Below are 21,686 nucleotides of genomic sequence, written 5' to 3'. Positions count from 1 at the left end.
CCTCAGCTTCAACATGAACCAATCGAGTTTCGCCCAAACGAAATCGCTAATATCATCAAAAACCAACTAAATCCGAAAAAATCACCAGGCTGCGACCTCATAACTCCCAAAGTGATCATTGAGCTTCAATATTGCGCCGTCTGCACTATCACCCAGCTCTTCAATGCCATCGCAAAACTTTGCCACTTTCCAGCAAGATGGAAAAAGTCAATTATAATAATGATAGCAAAGCCGGGAAAAGACCACACAATTCCCACGTCGTATAGACCAATAAGCCTACTTTCATGCTTATCTAAACTCTTTGAGAAATGTATTCTGACTCGAATAAACACATACCTAAGGATCCTGGAAGGAATCCCGTCACACCAGTTTGGGTTTCGTGAAAAGCACGGAACAATTGAGCAGGTCAATCGGATAACAGCAGAAATTCGGAATGCATTCGAAAAACGCGAGTACTGTACCGCAATATTTCTAGATGTCTCTCAAGCATTTGATAGAGTCTGGCTAGAAGGTCTAATGTACAAGATCAAGACAATGCTCCCTTTTAATACCCACAAGCTTTTAGAGTCTTACCTTTACGACAGAAAATTTGCTGTGAGGTGCAACACTGATATATCTGACGAATTCACTGTTGGAGCTGGAGTTCCTCAAGGAAGTGTACTCGGACCAACATTATATGTTCTCTACACAGCAGACATCCCTACAAGCACACGACTAACAACATCTACGTTTGCTGATGATACAGCTATTCTTAGCCGCTCAAAATGCCCGATGCAAGCAACTGCGCAGCTAGCTCTTCATCTGGTGGATGTTGAAAAATGGCTATCAGACTGGCGAATTAAAGTAAACGAACAAAAATGCAAGCACGTTACGTTCACCTTGAATAGGCAAAACTGACCGCCCCTTACGCTAAACAACACCCTACTCCCGCAAGCAAACGAGGTAACATATCTAGGAGTACACCTCGATAGAAGACTCACATGGCGTCGGCACATAGAAGCTAAAAGAACCCACCTAAAGCTAAAAGCCAGCAGCCTTCATTGGCTTATCAACGCTCGGTCTCCCCTTTGCCTTGAATATAAAGTCCTGCTGTATAACTCGGTACTTAAACCCATATGGACGTACGGCTCCCAGTTATGGGGGAATGCCAGCAATAGCAATATTGACATAGTCCAGCGAGCTCAGTCGAAGATCTTGAGAAAAATCACCGGGGCTCCGTGGTACGTTCGCAACGAAAACATACATCGCGACTTAAACATTCTTCCAGTCAAAGATGTGATCGCAGAACAGAAGGAAAAGTACCTTAGCAAGCTATTGTCGCACCCCAACCACCTGGCGAGAGGTCTAACAAGGTTGAGCAACCAATCACAACTTCGTCGCAATGACCTACCCACCCAGCGACCGTCTTGAGGAACGTGCAACCAGAATGCAGTCTTAGTCTACTGTTAGTTAAATGTTAATGTTAAGATTTGAAAACTTATTGTAAGTCTCAAAATTAAGAGAAGATCCAATAAAGTTTAATAAAAAAAAAATAAAAAAAAAAAAAAATTTTTCAACATCACTTAAGGGGTTATATACAGTCTGGATTTTCAAAAAATCGATGTTTTTTTTTTTGCATTTTCTTAAAGAATATTTATTTCTCTGTTGTGAAAAAAATTTTTATGAAGATTCGAGAAATATTTCCCAAGTTACAGACAAAACTAGAAAAAATTTTTAACTCAATGTAAACTGTTTGTGAAACTTTAAAATCGTTTTTCTCAAAACTATGTTTCTCAAATCGGTGAACACGATTTCTCGAAAACCACTGAACCGATTTAGCTCTAATTTTCACACAAAATTAATAACTACTTTTTGCTGTCTTTAATCGAAGATCTTTTAAATAAAATTAAAATTATAATTTAAATCAACATTTGAAGTCGATTTTTTTTCCATAAAAATGAACTTTTTTTTTTGGAAGCCGCCATTTTGTCAAAAAGTGATATTTTTTTAATTCCTTCGATTAAGGACTACATTTTTTAATATACTAAAAGCATCTTTTTGAATTTTTGATTTCCGATGATTCTGCAAATAGTTATTATGTTCACCGCGAGACACTTTTTTTTCGAAGACCATTGGGAGATAAGCTGCAGAGGCCAAAGGAAATAATATTTTTACAGATATAATATATTTTTTTAAACTTTAAAATATGTAAAATAAAAAAAATTGAAAAAAAAAATACCCAAAAACTGAATTTTTTTGACCGCCTGACTGTATATAACCCCTTAAACATATTTACAGGGTTACATAAAAATTTATTTTTTTTTGGGACACCCTAATATACATATATATAGTAGTAAATCATACAGGTTCAAATGCACTCTTTAGTGTGATGAGTTTTCAGCATTTATTGAGAATTAAAAAAAATTGTATATGGGTAACTATTACGTTAAAATAAGCTGAATTCAACACACGCCTTTGCGCAGTTGTGATCAGAATCAGAATCGCAACTGGCAAAAGCGAGAGGATCAGCTAGACAGCGTGTACCAGATGGAAATTCTGCTTAGCTTCGAAAGTGACAATGTAGCCGAAAAAGAAAAGTGTATACAGCGACAATGGAGAAGAAAATAGAGCCGTTGACAGAATTGTTGTATTCAACGTGGTCAACGGGCTGGTTGACCACGCAAGCGCAAGTGCATAGTGATTCAGTAGCAACCAAAAAGGACATATGTATCTCGCGTACCTAACATGATCGAAATTGCATTAAGATGATAAACATAAACAACATTGATTTATTATGTTTGGTGGACACAGTTCGGAAGTATCAATAATAAAACAGCACGTAGCCCAAAAAATGAATCGAGTCGATATAAGAATATTACATAGAGTATTACGTGGCCTGGCAAATAAATAAATGCAGCCGCTCGGATATTTTTGCACCGAAGTTCTGATGAAATCAAAGCAGAACATGATTGGTAGTTCTCAACATAGACATGACCCATTATTGGCCCATGATTACATCAAGAAGAGTCGCCTTTTAGTGGATGCAGATGTACGTTTTTATCAACGGAGATGGAACGTGGATCATTATAGTCGAATACAAATGTTTATTACGTTGTGGAATCCTCACCCTCTAAAGTTTCATTCCAATTTCATCAAACCGTAGAAAAAATGATCTAAACCAACCAAATAGTCGCGCAGAGTGAGGTCAAACTATATCCTGTAGAGTTACGGATAGGGCCTGACGGAGTTATCTAACTGTTTCGGCATTCCCCTAAAAGATTGACAGAAGAAGAAGGTGTTGCTGTAAGGAAGCAGGTGAAAGAATAGGATCCGAAAGAAATCGTTGGAAAACTAATAGAAACCTAAATAGCAGGGATGGGTGAGTTGCTGGAGAAACTACAGGCAAAGTATTTCACAATCATAGACTTACACAACGGATTTTTTCATGTGCCAATCGTTTGAATTCAACAGAGCACCATTTTGATAAATTTACTCCCCAGCAGAGTTTTAAAGGTTTGTGCGGCACATTTTTCCAGATCTAATAAATGTCGATTATATGCAGTTGTACAGGGATGATATTATTTCTCCAGAGGAGTTCTCCAAAAGGCTGCACAATATAATCAGCAGTTATACTAAACAGCAGTTAGTCGTTTTGGAATCCCAAAAAAACATCAAAGGAGTTTAGTCCTTTCTAGATCTAACGGAATTTTTTTAGAAAATGTATACCAGGATACGCTGATATTGTCCGCCCGCTGAAGCACTTGTCAACTAGATACGAGGATGTCATTCGAAGCTGAACGAGTGGTCCAAAGTGTTTGGATTTCCCAGACGTATAATGAGCAATAGAGGACAGCGTTCACTTCAGAGGCATTCGGCGATTTTCTAAACTAGAACAAAGTGGATCATGTACAGATTACCACTGGATTTGCACGGGGTAACTGACAAATGGAGCTAATCGGCTGATTTGGTTTAGGAGAACCTGCGTAGTGGTACCCACATGTATCACAGGTACAGAAGGCAATGTATATGTACGTGCTTGCTTCTATAGGAGCATTTCCTTTTGAAGCAATGTTTGGAACAAAAATGTATAGTCGTCCAGAACATCGTATGCTGCAACTTCTGGACAACGAGCAGAAAACCCAGTTCATGGAGGAACGTCACGAGGTGCCGAAATTAAACATTTATCAGGAGTAGAAGGCGTATAATCGCTATTAAAATAAGAAACGAAAAGCGAAGCACGTGTAAGTTATATAGTACATTATTCAAGGATTTTACCCAATTTATAAACATCTTTGAGCCAAGAGCTAATTTCTAAATAACTCTGACAGACCCGACTTAAATCCGTGGTGAGCTATTTCTGTCAACTAAGCCTCCAAATGATTCCCACCCAGATCAGTTTCACACAGGCCGTACCAAACGCTTAATGCAAATACAAAGATCCCTAAAGTGATCCCTAATGTCCGCTAATGTAAACCGCAATTTCCGGCAAAATTCAGATTTCAAATTTAATTTAAAAAGTCTATTTTTTGGATAAATCTCTTAAGCCGAGGTTTGATTATTGATCATTGAACTCGAGTCGGCAGTTCTTTTTGGAGATCGAGCAGTTGAAGCAAAGAAAGGTTTCTTAGACATCTATTGAGGGGGGATGTCTAATGAAAGTTCGATGAGAGAGTCGTGGATCATCAATGAAGCACGTCGGTCAAGGAAGTCGTCAAAGAACACCGAAGAAAAGTTGATAGAACTATAAAGTTAAAATAAGCTGAATTTAACACACGCTATTGTCAATTGTAATATTAAAAACTCGTCATATAACCGTTCCTATATTGATATAATATATTTATGCATATTATTCTTTATATTAATATGTAAATTTGTTTTGTACTTCCAGAAAAATTTGTGACCCGCATCTAACTGCTTTTGAACCAGAAGCATTGGGAAATCTTGTGGAAGGAATTGATTTTCACAAATTTTATTTTGAAAATGGTAAGGTTATTCTACTCATATCGGGGCCTTCTCGATAATATTAAGCGAAATAAGCATCCATGCATTGAAGTAAGATAAGGTAAAGCAAATAATAAAACACCTAAAATGAAATGGCTTTATTCCTTCACCAAATATAACCTTTGACGATCAATATACTTCTTCATTCGTTCGGAACATTCTTCTAAAAACATTCTTCATTATATCCAAAATATAATTTCAACTGCTTTTTCGGAATTTATAAATCGCATTTTACCTGTGATAGTCGTAAACAAGAAGAAGTCAGAAGGGCATCGAAAGTCCTGCCAGTACGGGAACTAAGGTTGTTAATTCCATCCTTTGCGCAAAAAGTCACCTTCTTTACGAGATGTTTGAGAACTTTTATTATCATGATGGATTATTAACATTTATCATATTATCATTTTACATCAAAAATAATTTTTTTTAGCTTAGAAATGGCCTAATATCAATAGATACTATGATAAATTGTATTATTCGAATTTTTTTCAGTTCTTGGTAAAAATTGCAAGGCCATTAACACTACTATATTGAACCCTCATGTGCACTTATTGGGCGAAGAAGCTGCTTGCATTGCATATGTAAGACTCACGCAATATATTGACAAGTAAGCATAACCGCCAAGGCTGTTTTTTACAAAAAAAAAAAAACTAAAAAATTGAAATCGAAACTTAAATATAAAACACATTTTCTATTACAATCATTATATAGTCATTCCAAATTCTATGAATATTTAAAATTTAAATAAATTCAATAGGTTTTAAAATATAATATTAGTTCGCTTTAAATAAAATAAGGAAGAATGGCTACCTCTACCGTTCTTGCCATTAATAAAATATATTATTTTAAGACTCAAATATGAGAAAAAATTGGAATCAATATTATTTTAAAATGTGATTTTTTTAATCTCTTGAATAAAATAGCAATATATAAAAAGAAAATTTTTTTCGACTTACAATTAAGGCAACATATTTTTTAAAATGTTCGAATATTCTTTTCTGATTTCAATTTTGGTGAATCCTTACTATAATTAATTAATCCAAAGTGAAATCTAAGCCAACCTGTATAAACAATCTGTATTTTATTGTTGTCATACTTTTGTTCAGACAAGGACATGCACATACTCATCAGTCGGAGGAAACGCGGGTCTGGCACAAACGAGATAATAAATGGCAGAACGTTCATTTTCACCGAAGCGCATCTGCTAAAATAAGTGGTGCTACTACATTCGATTTTGTTTCCCAAAAATAGGTGGTATTTTTCCGGCGGGAAAATAATTTTTGAAGTCTAAATTTTCTTATTCTAATAATCTGATCCCTTTTTATTGTATTTTAACAAAAGTTATGATTTATTCTTTGTTACAACTCTTAAAATAAAATTTAAAGCGTACATATATCGAATTATAGAAATACCAAAGATTGTGACTACTTTTCATTCGGCACATATAAATATATAAATATATATGGACATTTACTTACATGATTGTTTTTTAAAGTATTTGGTGTTCAGATGAAAGCAATGAAATATTAACGTATACGTATTAATTTTCTTAATAGCTTTACAAAAATAAAGTTTTACGTTTTCAAATTTATGGGTCAAATTAATTAAAAATAAATTTTTATTTCTACCACATCTTGTTATAGATTTATTATACGTGTCATTTTAAATCTTACTTAAAATGTAATTACACCTTATCGAATGCATAACCATATATAAGTCTATTTTTCTCCGTCTTTAAAATTTTTGTTGTTGTAAAGCGGTACGTTTAACATTATTTTGTGAAGGACATGTATTGTTTTAAACCTTTTTTTAAGGGGATTGTTTGTGTAAAAATCTTATTTTTATGCTCATGTAATATAGGGTTAAAATTTAATACTTATTACATATTTATTTTTACACTGTTATAAAGGTATTACAAAATATTAAATAAGGTAAACGAGAGACACAATCGCTGCTGAGGCTAATGTTTGATATTACATATGTACATATGTAGATATGACATCTTGAACACACAAGTTGACTTTTTTGCTGACTCAAAAACAGCAAAGTTTTATAATTCCGATCGTACAGTGTTGTGTCAGATGTTGAAGTCCCAATATTCTATCTTTAAAAACAGCAGAATTGTATGATTCTGATCGTTGGGTGTTTTGGCATAAAGTTAATAGATCAGATCAGTTGGGGTAACTAAAATAAAATCTCAAGAAAATTCCATCTTTCAAACTTCATTAACACTAAAGTTATGGCATTCCCAATCATTCTTTTATATGGCATCTAAAGGATATGGTAGAATGAGTCTGGCCGTTTCGACTTATATACAGACTTTATAAAGACGGGTATGTAGAAAGTTTTAAGCCGCTACCTTTAAAACTAAAAGACAAGTTCACGTAGAAACAGACAGATGGACATGCTTATATCGACTCAGGAGGTAATGCTGATCACAAACATATATACTTTATAAGCTCGAAGATGTATCCTTCATTGCGTTACACACTTTTGACCAAAATTATAATACCCTCTTCAAGGGAATAAAAAGTGATTATAAAATAACTACAACAGTATACAGTTGATATATATTTACTAATAGCTTTAAAGTATCACATTTTTAATGCATCACTTTTTTTGTTTTTTGTTAGCGTTCAGTGGAAATACATATATATGTATATATAATATGTTTTGATTAAGATTAAAATACGTTGTGTATATGTTTCGATCCAGGTTATAACGGATCCCAACTGACCTAACTGCGCTCGGTGTTAACCCGAAATACAGTTAATTGTGAATCTTGTGCTTTTTTAAATTTTACGTTAACGCATGAATTTGATTTTAAAAGTTTGTTCTTTCAAATTTCATAGAAAGTATTTTAAAAATGGTAACACAAAAAATAACCAAAATATTAAATGTAATTAATTATATTTCTTTTATATAATGTATCCGATCCGAATATAATCCGTTCCGGAATTAGATTTATTTAAAACAGGAAAGGCAAGCTAATTTCCGTCTGAGCCGAAACTGATATACCCTTACAGTTAGGTAGAAGCTTATATTATTAAATATATAACGGATCGTATATACATAGTTCGCCGATCGCTATGAGAATTTCACCATCAAATCAATTTACTTATAAAACTGTTGAAAACAGCCCCAAGCATCTATAAAAATAGCAAGGTTACGCAATTTCCTATAGTTACATGGTAGCTATAGGATATAGTCAACCGAAATGATATTTGGCAGATCGGAATAGGTTGCCCAAAAAAAAATCCGTAGAAAGTCTCATCCATCCCAGCTTGAAAAACACCAAAATTATGTTATTTCCGATCAATGAGTTATATGGAAGCTATATGATATAGTCGACCGATTACGGCCGTTTCGACTTATATAATGCCTGCAAATATAAGAAGGATGTGTGCAAAGTTTCAATCGATAGCTTTAAAATTGATGGACTAGTTTGCGTAGAAACAGGCAGATGGACGGACGGACCTGCTTATACCGAATCAGGAGGTGATCCTGAATAAATATATTTTACAGGGTCGGAGATGTTTCCTTCACTGCGTTGCACACTTTTGACCAAAATTATAATACTCGTTGCAAGGGTATAATGAAACCGTCTAGAGATAGACAATGGCGCCAATTTAAATACCACAAATGCACTAAGTACACTTGTGGCTCGGCCTGTGCCTATCTTTAAATCGAACCATAGAAAAAATATTTTATACAAGATGTCATATCTACGTATGGACAAAATAATTTGTATATAATAGACGTTTTCCTGCCTATCTGTAATTTTTTGAATTTTAAATCGAAACCAAATCACTTCAACTAGTCTGTAAATTATTTTTTATAAAATATTGGTGATTTCTTTATTATTAATTTTTTCAATTTTTAATTATTGTTAAATTTCATTATTATTATTAAATTTTGAATAAATATTCTTTCAGTTACGTTAATATTTCATTGATTCATACATTCTTATTCTTAACTAGATTATTAAATATTATGGCGAATCTTTACAAATATGAAGAATCATGTAGTTGCCGTCAATGAAAAAACAATATTTTGACACACTTGATAAAGATAAAAATCTAATTTTCTGCGTATTCTTGTTTTTTTAAAGTAAATACATAACTAGTCATTTACAAACATATTTAACTTCAAAATATACGAAATATGTATGAATGTTAAGTATCAAAGAGTTACGAAACTGTAAAAATATAGATATAAAGCATTCTAATTTTGAAAACTAATCGAAACAAAAAAATAGCTAATTATTAAACTAAAAATAGAAATGGGGAAGTTATTTCCCAAAAATTTCTAGGATAATTTTTATATATAAATATCTATTCTACCCCTTATTACCCTATTGTCGCTACTTACTACGAAAATATGAACTTCTTAATTAGTAACGACATGTCTATGAATGACGTGAAGTCTCTATATGTCAGTTTAAAATTTTTATTAAAATAAAATTATAAAAAAAATAAATAAAAATTTTATTGAAAATAAAATATATAAGGCAACAAAAAATTGTAGTATTAATCAAAATGATATACAGACATACATACATATATAAAACTAAGGGCAATTGTCTAATATTTCCTATATAAAAAAATAAAAGCAACTAAGTGTTTTATGCATATTAATTCACTCAAATATATATGTAATTTTTGGGTGTATAATTATGCATTTGTTTGAAGTATAAATATGTTGAATGTATGAGAACATATGATCTTAATACAGACTTATTTTTTTGTTATTTACATATGTATAAATAAATATATTTGTATAAAAAATGAGTCAAAAAAAGAATCTTTTAACATTTACTATTAAAAGAGACAATGCTATAAGTTACATAATTTATTTTTCTTGTTATCACATATACATATGTTTCGAATATTATCCACTTATCTAGATATAAGTAAATATAATATTAAACCTTGACACATCAAGGAAGCAAATGTATTTCCTACCAACTTTTGTTATTATTTAAAGCTAAAAGTGATTATGATTTTAGAGAACTGTTTTAGAGTTTTGAATTCATATTTACTTAATGCCTAAAAGTTTCAATGTCATTATTTAATTCAAAAGCTACTGCGCAAAAGTAGTACAACTTGAGGTTAGACATTACGAATAATTCAAATGATGTTTCTGGTAAGCGTAAACAAAAATAAAGAAATAAAAATTGTCTATAAAAATTATTAAGTAGCGTATATCCTTAATAATCAAACGCTTACTTCTAATCCCCAACAAAAACATTAAAAAATACACAAATTATTCCATTTATATGATTTATGAAATAAAATTATATACTTAATAAAAAAAATACTTAATTTTATTTAAATTTGGGCTGTTATTTTCTTAATATAAATATTTTTTACTTAGGTTGTTGATGCCACATCATTGGTAGTGGAGGTCGAGCTGGCAAACAATAGATGTTTGGGACCATCGGTGGTTTCGATGTTTTTGCAAATAAGCATGTTTTTGCATACCAATACATACGTATGTATACATTTTCACTTGGATGCAGAGCGTCAGCTAGAAACAATACTTACTTTTCACAAATTTGTTAATTTTATTGACCCACGCCTACAATTTCACGACATATGCCCAACACGATCCGTGCAGGGTATTATGTTCGGACTACAATGGTCTCTACCACTTCTCTATCACTTTGCTCTGAATGACATTAGTGGTGGTGACTAGCAAGATCTAGTTGGGTGGTAAATGATCCCGAGTTTGGTCGAGTTGATCTCGTAGTTGTGTAGGTGATTGGGCTAATTGTTCTATTGCGAATATCAGTTAGTACGTTGGTTATCTCAGCCTGCATCCGCTGTAAACCATTTACAATATGGGCTGTGAGGATCACAAATGCTTGCACCAAATTTATGAGGGTCATCTGATGTTCAACGGACGCTACAGTGGAGCTAGCCGAGTCACTGGTCCCTTTAATATCTCAGATGACGTTTGGATGTCCACTACGTGAACGAGATTAGCAGTTCCAGGATACGTTTTGAGAGCTCGTCCCATAGTCCAACTCATTATGGCCATTGTCTTCCTTCATAAGGACTGGAAATTCATCTTTAATATTTTGAGATGCATGCTTTTATTTGAGCCGATTCAGGAGCTCTTGCAGGTACTCACACGACCATTGGTTCCTAAAAGCGTGCATAAGTCGTGATACCAGTTCCCATCTTTTTAATAATGATTTAGGTCTACTGATGCTACCATTCTCACTATTTAGGATGTCATTGATTGGCTTTGTTATTGACGCGAAGCCCTTAATAAAGCATACATATATAGTAGCTTGCTAGGGCTAGGAATAACCGTACTTCTAAAACGTTTTTCGGCTTTGGAAATTGTTTGATGGCCTTTACCTTCTCGAAGAGGTGAGACTTTTGTAACGATACCATCATGTTAGCTTTACAAATGGTCTTCAGAACCCAGTCTACATACTTGACATGACAGTACTCGTTTTCAGATAAAATTATAATGTCATCAGCATAGACGTAGCAAAATTTGCCAATTTGTTCCCGGAGGATGTCATCAATGGTTCACTGGAAAATGCTGACTGCATTTCTCAAAACAAAGGGGCCTTCGAAACTCGTACTTTCCCCCGTTAACAGAAAAGGAAGTTTTTTAACGCTCACGTTCATCGAGTATTATTTGAGGGTACCAGCCTTGAGGTTCAGGGTCGTGAAGTATTTTGACTTGCCCCGGTTCCCCAATTATTACAATTATAATACAATATTATTATATTACAATATTATTTCCCCAGGTGTACAAGTAGAAAACCGCCGTTTTCGACTATGTGGTGCCATCTTCACAAAACGGTGAGAAATTTTGATCGGGAACGCCAAATGGCGAGCTAAAGTATCGGTTAACAACTCTACATTGTCTCGTTCGTGTATTCTTATTGTCTATCATTTTGTTGGTGCTCAAAAATGTCGAAATTCGAACCGAATAAGCGTCATTTGCGGGAGATTTTGCTTTTCGCGTTCAATTCGAAAAAATCGGCAGCAAGCGCGTCGAATGATCGTAGAATCTTATGATTAGTCGTGTATAAGTGAAAGAACGTGTCGAGAATGGTTTGCAAAGTTTAAAAATGACGAGTATGACGTGGAAGACAAGGATCGACCGGGTCCTGTGAAAAAGTTTGAAGACGCGGATTTGGAGGCTCTACTGGATGAAGGTTCTTGTCAAACACAACAAGAACTCGCGGATTCCTTGGGTGTGACTCAGCAATCAATTTCCCTTCGCCTAAAAAGCTTAAAGCCTAAAATTATGAAAAAAACGGCGGTTTTCTACTTGTACACCCAATACGTGGATATATTTGGCGTTGGGTATCTGTCAAGTTCCGTTTAGTTTCCAAAAATCAATCAGCAAGCGCAAATTTGTATTACCGGCTTCGTCGCACCTCCCTTCGCCACCTCCCAAATCGGGTTATTGTAAGGCGATATGGGCCATTCAATTATGCCACTTTTCAGCAGCACTTTTTTTTTGTTGACGAAATCAGTCGCCCCATTGGGTGTGGGTAAAATCTGGCGTAAATGGGTTCTTCGCTGGTAGTCCTAATTGTGGGTGTTGTGCTATTAATAGTTTTTAATAGCAGCCGAATAAATACACGCGTTTCAAATCAGTGTTTCTATATATTTATTTTGGGTTCCATTTAACCCTAATCTATGCGGCTCCAATCAACTCCAAAACACAACAAACGCAAAAACCAAGAGCTTGCGCAGAAGCTCAACCAAAGCTCCCCAAAGCGCATACGCTACAAATAACAATAAAGCCCATGCGAAACTGGGAGACAAAAAAGAGACGAAAACATGCTGATAACAACAGCTGCAGCTTAGCATATTATAATTATTTTATATGCATTCTTTGGTGGCTGCTTGACCCAACAGTGGGTATTACCAAAGTGTTACATGCTAGGGCTTCGTTGGGGTCTGCAAAGGCCATTTTTTTTGGTTTTTTATTACTTTTGTAAATTCCTCTCTTACAGAGAGTTATCGTCTGTACAAATCACTTTAGTGAAATTGAGTTAAGCTCAGGTGTCAAACAAAAGCGATCTTTTCAGTTTCCTTTCCCCATTTGAATTTCTTAGACGGCGGGTTTTTTAGTCGGGTTAAATGAAAAACTTTGCCTTAGGGTTAATGAGAGAAATATAACACTTATTTTTTCATTAATGAAATCTACCAGATATAATACGCGATTTTCCTGATGTGGTCTATTAACATTCACGCTCCTGTATCAATGAGGAATTCGGTCCAAAGAGTTTGTGAGATGACTCCAAGGATGCCTAGCTTAGGGCTACCGAACGGGTCGCAGGCTGCGGATAGCGAACGAATTTTTCAGAATTTTCAGTTTTTCAGCGCTTGTGTCGAGAGTCCACCTAAGATCCTCACTTAGCCCCACCCAAGTTTTTAGAAGGGGCCTTTAATAACGTTTTCCCGAACACCACCACCAGCGCCCTGGTTGTGAATGCGAAGGCTTCCAATCAGGAAGCAATCAGGCTAAGGGAAACCCACTTCAATGGAGCCGCTTCAAAACGGGCCACTCCACCATTGCGCTAAACGACCCACTTATACCCAATAATACAGACTACAGCACCCAGGGACTCTAGCAATAAGGGCTTTCTATTATATATATTATATATAATAGAAAGCTATAAGGGAAGCACTAAAATACCTAAACACACATAACTCCACACTAAGTGGAGTCAATATATACAGTGACACCCAAGCGGCAATAAAATCAATCAGCTCGGTCACCAGCAACTCAAAAACAGTCTCAGGCTGGAGATCATCTCTCCACGAGATGGCCAACCAGTATGACATAAGCCCCTTCTGGGTCCCATGTCACAGGGACATTACAGGCAACTGCATAGCAAATGAATTTGCTCGCATAGGCACTACCACCCCGCTCCTTGGTGAACTGGAGGGTATCGGTGTATCAATAGCCTCATACAAACTCCAACTCAGGGGGGCCAACAAGGGAGAAAACCAGCTCTGCTGCGAGTTTGGGAGCACATGGTATGCGAATGAACGTACCTCACAACGACTACAAAGACTTTAGGGACGAAGAAGAGAAAGAAACTGTGGAGCATCTTTTATGCAACTACCCAGCCCTGCAGTGACTCAGACTTCAACACCAAGATGATAGATTCCTCAAAAAAATATCGATGATGTCAGAAACAGAGCCAAACAGGAAAGACAAATTTACCAAACCCTCAGGAAACTGCTAGGCCATAATTCCTTTCTGCGAATAAGGGGAATTATATCCGGTCCACGAAATCATAAGGGACCGAATACGCTCTAGTGTAGTGAATGCCCCTATAAGAGAGAAGAAACAACCGGCTGTCTAACCTAACCTAACCTAACCATCAATAAGGAATTTCATGCCTCAATTTTTCATGTGGACCTATGCTTTATGTTGTGTATTGAAATGAGTTTTTTTTAACCTCCCGAGTATTGTTCGTAACTTTGTCATTTTTTTTAACCGGGTTTTTTGCAGAAGGCTTGCAATCCCTTTTATCTTGGCTTCTCGCAAACCTGCAAAGGTGGTTAGGTTTCGTGGTTAGATTCCACTTATTGTGCTATGGCTAAGGCCGAAGGTAGGTCTTTTGCCTTTGACGAAAAGAGCCCATCTTCTGAGGCTTCGTTTGGGTCTCGAAATAAACTTTTATAAGTATATAATAATGGGCTACGAAGAGTCTGTCTTGCCTCTAGATACCAAGTTCGGCTCGATGAAATGCATAGGTCTTTTGTAGTTTTAACTGAAGTCTAGCCGACCAATAATTGCATCGAAATTTAGCAAGGTGCCAAATGAGGAGAGTACTCTTTGTTTTACTTCGTATTATAATTAAGGCATAAATAGGCTGTTAATCTGTAATTATTAAGGGAAGCAAAGATAAATTGCTGGTTTGTTGCCGCAACTTGCACTTGAACCAATTGGACGTGGAGAAATAATAAATAGGTTCAGAATAGGTTTGTCTTAGACTGACTTTATTAATATAAAAGTTCCATATTTATAGCTAATTTGATACATGGATATTGCTTAGGTGGTAAATTATTGGAAAATTGATAAATTAATGATTTAAAGTGTAATATTTTGCAATATTTGGTCGATTGCATTAAAGTGTACTGTGAGCAGTTTTTCTCTATTTCAGTTTGTTGTTTCTATAGTGTTGGATTCTTTAACGTTCATCGGTCTTTATGTAGGCTATGTTCCAATATTTTCTTCATTATATATTTATTACGCTGGTGTCTTTGTTGCGTTTACATTTGTGTTCTTGTGACTTAATATTAAATGAACTTGTTGAACTTGTGTTCAACCGTCGTCCAGCTATATAATAAACTGTCTTGGGGTAGGTTCCGGAGTTATTCCTTTTGTAGTGCCTTTGGGTTTTGGGATCCAAATAGACCGTCTGTGTCGCATAATGAGGATGCTCATCAGTGTCAGTATGACGATTGAAATGGCCTGTGTTGTGTACGACGTGGTTGTCTGGTGGTCCAGTTGGTACGGTGCATCTTTTCCTTTTATATCGGATAACCGATGTTGTAGAATCTTTAATTCTGTGTCGTCCATTCTTGGTGGTTGGGTGGAAGCACGTAAGACGGATTCTGATGTTTCTTCTATTTGCCTTGTGGGCTCGGGGATATTTCCGAAACGACTGATCGAATTTTGTACTTCAGTGGTCATAGTGCCGAACGTAGTCTGGCTTATATTGACATTGTGTGCTGTGGACAAATGCAGCATACCAGTCGCCTTTATGTTGACAGTTGATGAAACTCCATTGCGTACAGGCGGAAGTTCCATTGGATCTTTAGTTGCGAAGATCCATTGGTTAGATTGGTAAGTTTTTAACCATACCATGCTAGAGTGTACAGGATTGCTGTGACATTCTGTTCCAGTATTGTTATTAAGTAACAGGAACTCGCATCTACTGTTAACATTGTATGCCATTAAGTGATTGAAACACATATATTGATAAATTTTTATAGTATAGCTATAAGCGTTGGCAGCTATAATCGTTGTCTGAAGATGGTACAACGTCCAACCTTTCGATTCCCATATTGGAATGGGCAAGATGCTGAAGACATCAAATAAATCTGACAACATTAGTGGTAGTAATGTTCGTGGCGTTAAATGGCGTGAGTATCAGTTGTACTGCCTTGCGCATACATGATTTTGTAGAGCTGAAGAACATCAGGGGTGGCGACTGGCAAGATCTGATTGGGTGGTAAATTATCCCAAATTTGATTGAGTTGGTCTTAGATATTAAAATTGTGCTGATTGCTCTATGGCGAACATCAGTTAACACATTAGTTATAGCACTCTGCATTCGCTGTAAACCATTTACAAGTAGATTCATTTGTTCTGTGAGGATCACAAATGCTTGTTACAAATGCGCGTCTTGGTAGTGTCCTCGCTGCTTATTTTTTGAGAGTCATCGATTGTATAAAGATCTTTGGCGGTTGTTGATAGCCAACCTTTCGCACCACGTTGATGATAGAGACAACAATGGATTTTTGGTTCTGGAGAAGTTGTAAGTACACATTACCTTTCACCTTTGTGATAGTTTTGACCATATCTTCTACGTACTTTGAATTGACTACACCGAATAATGAATTGGCTATGTTTCCAACAATGTAAAACGGTGATCTACGTTGCCGAGAGTGAAGCATTAGGTTATTTCCTACTTCAAGCTATGCGTACATATGTACCTTAATTACCTTAATTTCTGAATGGATCCAAGTCATAGTCGTAATCATTCTTAATTTTGAAATATACCTGGCTTTTTACTGTATTCCGTTACTATGATTGGCTTTGCCGTAAATAATATAAATAGAAAAATTAGTGCTAGAATATGGGGTATTGGTGACATGCTTCCCTTCTTGTGTTGAACAGGGTTCATTGGACTGTTCGCCCTTGTTGGTGTCATTCTTCCAGAATGAGCTCTTGTTGATTTCCTCTGAAAACAGTGGAGCTAGCCGAGTCACTGGTCTCTTCCCAGATGACGTTTTGATTTGCAATACCCGAACGAGATTATTCGGTTCAGGATACGTTTTGAGAACTCTTCTCATAGGCCAACTCATTACGGGCACATTGTCTTCTTATATAAGGACTAGAAATCTATATTTAATATTCTGAGATGTATGCTTCCATTTGTGCCGATTCTAGAACTCTTGCTCCAGGTACTCACACAACCATTGTTTCCAAAAGGCGTGCTTCAGTCGTAATACCAGTTCCTATCTTTTTATAAAAGGTTTGCCGCACTGGATAATTTTGGTATCAGGAGGAGCAGTTAATGTTTCTCCAATTAGGTGGTGTCGTGGCGTTAAAGCTGATTCGATAGTGAGGTCTGATGACATGGGAGTGATAGAACGTGAATTGACGATCGCCTCGACTTCAACGACCACCGTTGAGTTCTTCACACGTCAAAGACGTGGCTGTAATTGATACAAGCAGCCGTTTTGCTGATTTCACTGTAGCTTTACAAAGGCCTCTGAATAATGGTGCTCTTAAGGGAATGAATTTGAAGTCTATTGCTTTTTTGTTGCAATATCGAACTATGATGTGTTTGGCATTGGTTGAAAAAATTGTGGTTTCTAGCTTCTTCAATTTATTGTTGGATCCAACAAAATTGGTTCCCAAGTTGCATTATCGCAACGGATGGTCTGACACTTTCCTCGTTGTTTATTTTTTGAGAGTCATCTATTGTATAAAGCTCTTTGGCGGTTGTTGATAGCCAAGGAACCGGCGGAAAGCGGCCAAAAAGTAGTCTGTTGTAAGATCGCTTACCAACTCCAAGTGAATTGCTTTCGTAGAGAAACAACAAAACACTGCGATATAAGCCTTATCGGGTCGTTTGCCTTGAATCTTATAATAAATCCATATGGCACCGCAGTAATCTACTCCAGAGTTAAAGAACGGGCGAGTCTGTGTGACACTTTCGGTTGGTATCTTTCCCATAATTTGACTAATTAATTTGGGCTTGACTCTGGTACATCGCACGCAGTGTACAATGCTTCTTGCCATTGTTTTATCATTAATGATCCAATATTGTTGAACGGCACGCAAAGCTTGGGCACCGCAATGTATGTTGGTCTCATGTAATTCCCTAAGGATAATTTTTACAATTGTGTCATTATAGGGGACCAAAACTGTAGGCATCATAGGACAGATTGAATGTTCTAGGCTGCCTCCTACTTGACCCATTAACCCATCAGATGGGAGCCAACAACACAAGGGAACTCTTTTTGTCCACTGCTTTGTAACGTTTGAGCTATTTGCACGCGTTAAATATGATTTGCTGAAACGCACTTAGGAGAATAGTGCGTGCCTGGCTTAGTTCACTGAGACATAGTGCCATCATTGTCCTGTTAGCCGCATAACAGAACCGCTGCATGTATGCAACAATCAGTTGCAGTTCGTGAAAGGAATTGCTGTGCCTACAGTTGTATACCGCTCCTCCGAATGTGTCCTTAGCGGACGCCATGCTGACGAATTTTGTTTTGTGTTCTAAATTTGTCGAAATATTTTGGCTAGCCGATTTGCTACAAACGTGGAGTAAGCGTTTTGGTATTGGTCCAAGGTCTCACCTAAGCACCATTAGTATTTTTTTTCAGTTCACTTTGGATTTGGTCTGCTTCTCCTACTAAGACAGCATCTGTCAATCATTCATCTATATAAAATTAATTTTTCATAAATGTCATATAAAAGTCACCTTAAGTTGTAATTTTTTTATATAATAGAACATTATCTCAGGAATATCCTGTGACAGTTTCATGTCGATCGGACCAAAGCTCGCTGAGATATCGATTTTCAAGTTACTTTCTCCCCATATAATTTTAATTGCTTTTAAAACTTTAGACGCGTTTTTCTCAAAACAACTTTTTAAGTCGGTGCATAACGTAACTCAAAAAGTAATGCTCGGATCTAAATAAAATTTTTCATACATCTTTAATACAATAAATACTTGCGGATGAACGAACGCTTTTATTTTTTTTAAATTTTGTTTACCATTTTTACGAACAATAATGGGCTGATTTTTATGTAAAATAATCAAACTTACAACCGCGCCAAAAATTCAAAATCGCATATTTTTCAAAATGGTTTCGTTCATCCGCACAAGAAACTAATATTTTAAGTAAATCAATTCAATTTTTTTATCTCCGATAACACTGTAAGGCCAGACTTTACGCACCGCAAGATAATAATTTTCGGAAGCGACTCCGGCCGACTGCCCGTCACGGGATAAATAATATTTATTTCATAAAAATATAAATTCCTAGAGCACATGGATTTTTAGGTGGATTTTAAGCAAATGTGTTATAGAAACAAGCTTCATATGTTTCAAAGCTTCATATTCTTTCATGAAGTATACCCTTTTCTATATATTTCCGTGGAATACCCTTTTCTATATATTTCCTTTCACCGTTCTTTTGGCAATATCTTTCGACTTCCCCAGGGCAGAAGGGTGTTCGGCGACAGGGAGCTTTAGAATAAACCTTCCATCTTCTGCTCTTTTCAGATATTCTAAAAAGTGTGTCCCTCTGACGAAAATCAATGTTTCTTTTGATTGTTAAAATTTTCCAGCTTTCAAAAGCTGTCAATTAATGCGTCATTTTCTTCACTGAAGGGGATTGCACATGCTATGGCTAATTGATTTTTTAATTTAATTCATCCTTTTACAATCCATCCAAGTTTCGTTTTTTGTAAAATTGCACCATCTCTTCCACTTTCTGTTGATTTGGAACGAGTAGCGATCTATCAATTAGTAGATATAGAGATAACGGACAAGCAGCTAAATTTCGAGACCAGATCCTGAGCTGAGCACATATCAATTTAATTAATTGAAGAAAATGGAAAAAAATGATACCCAACCGTCACTTGGCGCAATTCGTAGCGTCAAACAAGAAGTTTGCCGCTGCATGTATATTTTTTTCTTTGCCAAATGCTGTATGTAAAACAACATTTTGGCTGCACTAAATTGAACTATTTTATTTGGCGAATATATTATGGGAATGAAAATTGGCTGCAGTGATTGGGGAAGTATATTTTTATACCCTTGCAGAGGGTATTATAATTTTGGTCAAAAGTGTGCAACGCAGTGAAGGAGACATCTCCGACCCTATAAAGTAAATATATTCTTGATCAGGATCACCTCCTGAGTTGATATGAGCATGTCCGTCTGTCCGTCTGTCTGTCGGTTTCTACGCAAACTAGTCTCTCAGTTTTGGAGCTATCGAGTTGAAACTTTGCACACACCCTTCTTTCCTTTGCAGGTAGTATATAAGTCGGAACGGCCGGGATCGGTCGACTATAACCTATAGCTGCCATATAACTGATTGATCGGAAATGTCATAACTTTGGTGTTTTTTAAGTTAGAGGGTTGGGACTTTCCACACATGTTATATTTGACCAAAATATCTTATGTACAAAATTTCATAAGGATCGGCCGACTATATCCTATAGCTGTCATAGAACGGTTGGAATTGGCATAACTTTGGTGTTTTTTAGTTAGAAAGATGGGACTTGGTACAGATTACTCTTTGGGCAAAATAATTCAATATGCCAAATTTCATAAGGATCGGCCGACTATATACGATCCGCTATATATTTAATAATATATGATGCGTGGCGCCACCTAGCGGACTGCGACTGAACTGCAAGGGTATATCAACTTCAGCTCCGCCCTAAGTTAGCTTTCCTTTCTTGTTTTTAAATATATTTCACTATATTGCTCTCTATGTCGTCATTCGGCGTCAGTTGTATATTCATAAACATAAATTTTTAAAAAAATTTGTATTCATTATACCCTTGCAGAGGGTATTATAATTTTGGTCGAAAGTGTGCGCAGTGAAGGAGACATCTCCGACCCTATAAAGTATATATATATTCTTGATCAGGATCACCTCCTAAGTCGATATGAGCATGTACGTCTGTATGTCTGTCTGTCTGTCTGTTTCTACGCCAACTAGTCTTTCAGTTTTAGAGCCATCCAGTTGAATCTTTGCACGCATCCTTCTTTTGGTTTCAAGCAGTATATAAGTCGGAACGGCCGGGATCGGTCGACTATATCCTATAGCTGCCATATAACTGATTGATCGGAAATGCCATAACTTTGGTGTTTTTTAAGTTAGAAAGATGGGACTAGGTCTGACAAATTTCATCAGGATCTGCCGACTATATCCTATAACCGCCATATTTGCTGAACGATCAGAAATGGCACAACCTTAACTGCAAGGGTATATCAACTTCGGATCCTCCCGGAGTTACCTTTCCTTTCTTGTTGTTATTCAAATGAACGGTACTAAAAACGGAACAAAAAAAAAAACCCAAACCAAAAAATCTTTGAATAATAAATTTTTTTTCGCGTAAACGGTGGTTTTCTTTATATTTATGAATTTTTTTTTTGCGCGGTTCCCACTGCATACGTACAGCCTACCTCCCGTCCAACCGATCGAGGGACGCTGCCGCGTGACGTACGGCTCGAATCACGGGAATATATCCGAGATAGTTAAGCGAAAAGTAGGAGAAAGATATCACGAGGAAGAGTGTTGCACAGATGAGGCGGTTAATATAAGCGATTTAAGATTGTTAGTAGAGCAAGGTGACAAGATGTGGTAGAGACCATTGTAGTCCGAACATAATACCCTGAACGGACCGTGTTGGGCATATGTCGAACTACAATGGCTGAAGAGTAGAGGACG

General features: G+C 36.2%; 1 protein-coding gene across 16 annotated transcripts in view; it reads left to right on the top strand.

Annotated features, from left to right (window-relative positions):
• The window catches only part of LOC6505477 (calcium/calmodulin-dependent protein kinase type II alpha chain), a 99,166-nt gene extending 92,800 nt beyond the window's left edge, over positions 1-6,366 (top strand). For all 16 annotated transcript variants that reach the window (XM_014904421.3, XM_014904424.3, XM_032455891.2 and 13 more), the window contains 3 exons: positions 4,868-4,962; positions 5,470-5,584; positions 6,084-6,366. In XM_014904421.3, the coding sequence (XP_014759907.1) occupies positions 4,868-4,962; positions 5,470-5,584; positions 6,084-6,228 (355 nt within the window). In that variant the 3' untranslated portion in view covers positions 6,229-6,366. The remainder of the gene's footprint in view (positions 1-4,867; positions 4,963-5,469; positions 5,585-6,083) is intronic.
• Positions 6,367-21,686: the final 15,320 nt, after the last annotated feature.

Source organism: Drosophila ananassae, assembly GCF_017639315.1.
Source record: "Drosophila ananassae strain 14024-0371.13 chromosome 4 unlocalized genomic scaffold, ASM1763931v2 tig00000054, whole genome shotgun sequence".
NCBI lineage: Eukaryota > Metazoa > Arthropoda > Insecta > Diptera > Drosophilidae > Drosophila > Drosophila ananassae.
Note: the sequence above shows the minus strand (reverse complement) of the source record. Positions and strands in the feature narration are given on the sequence as shown.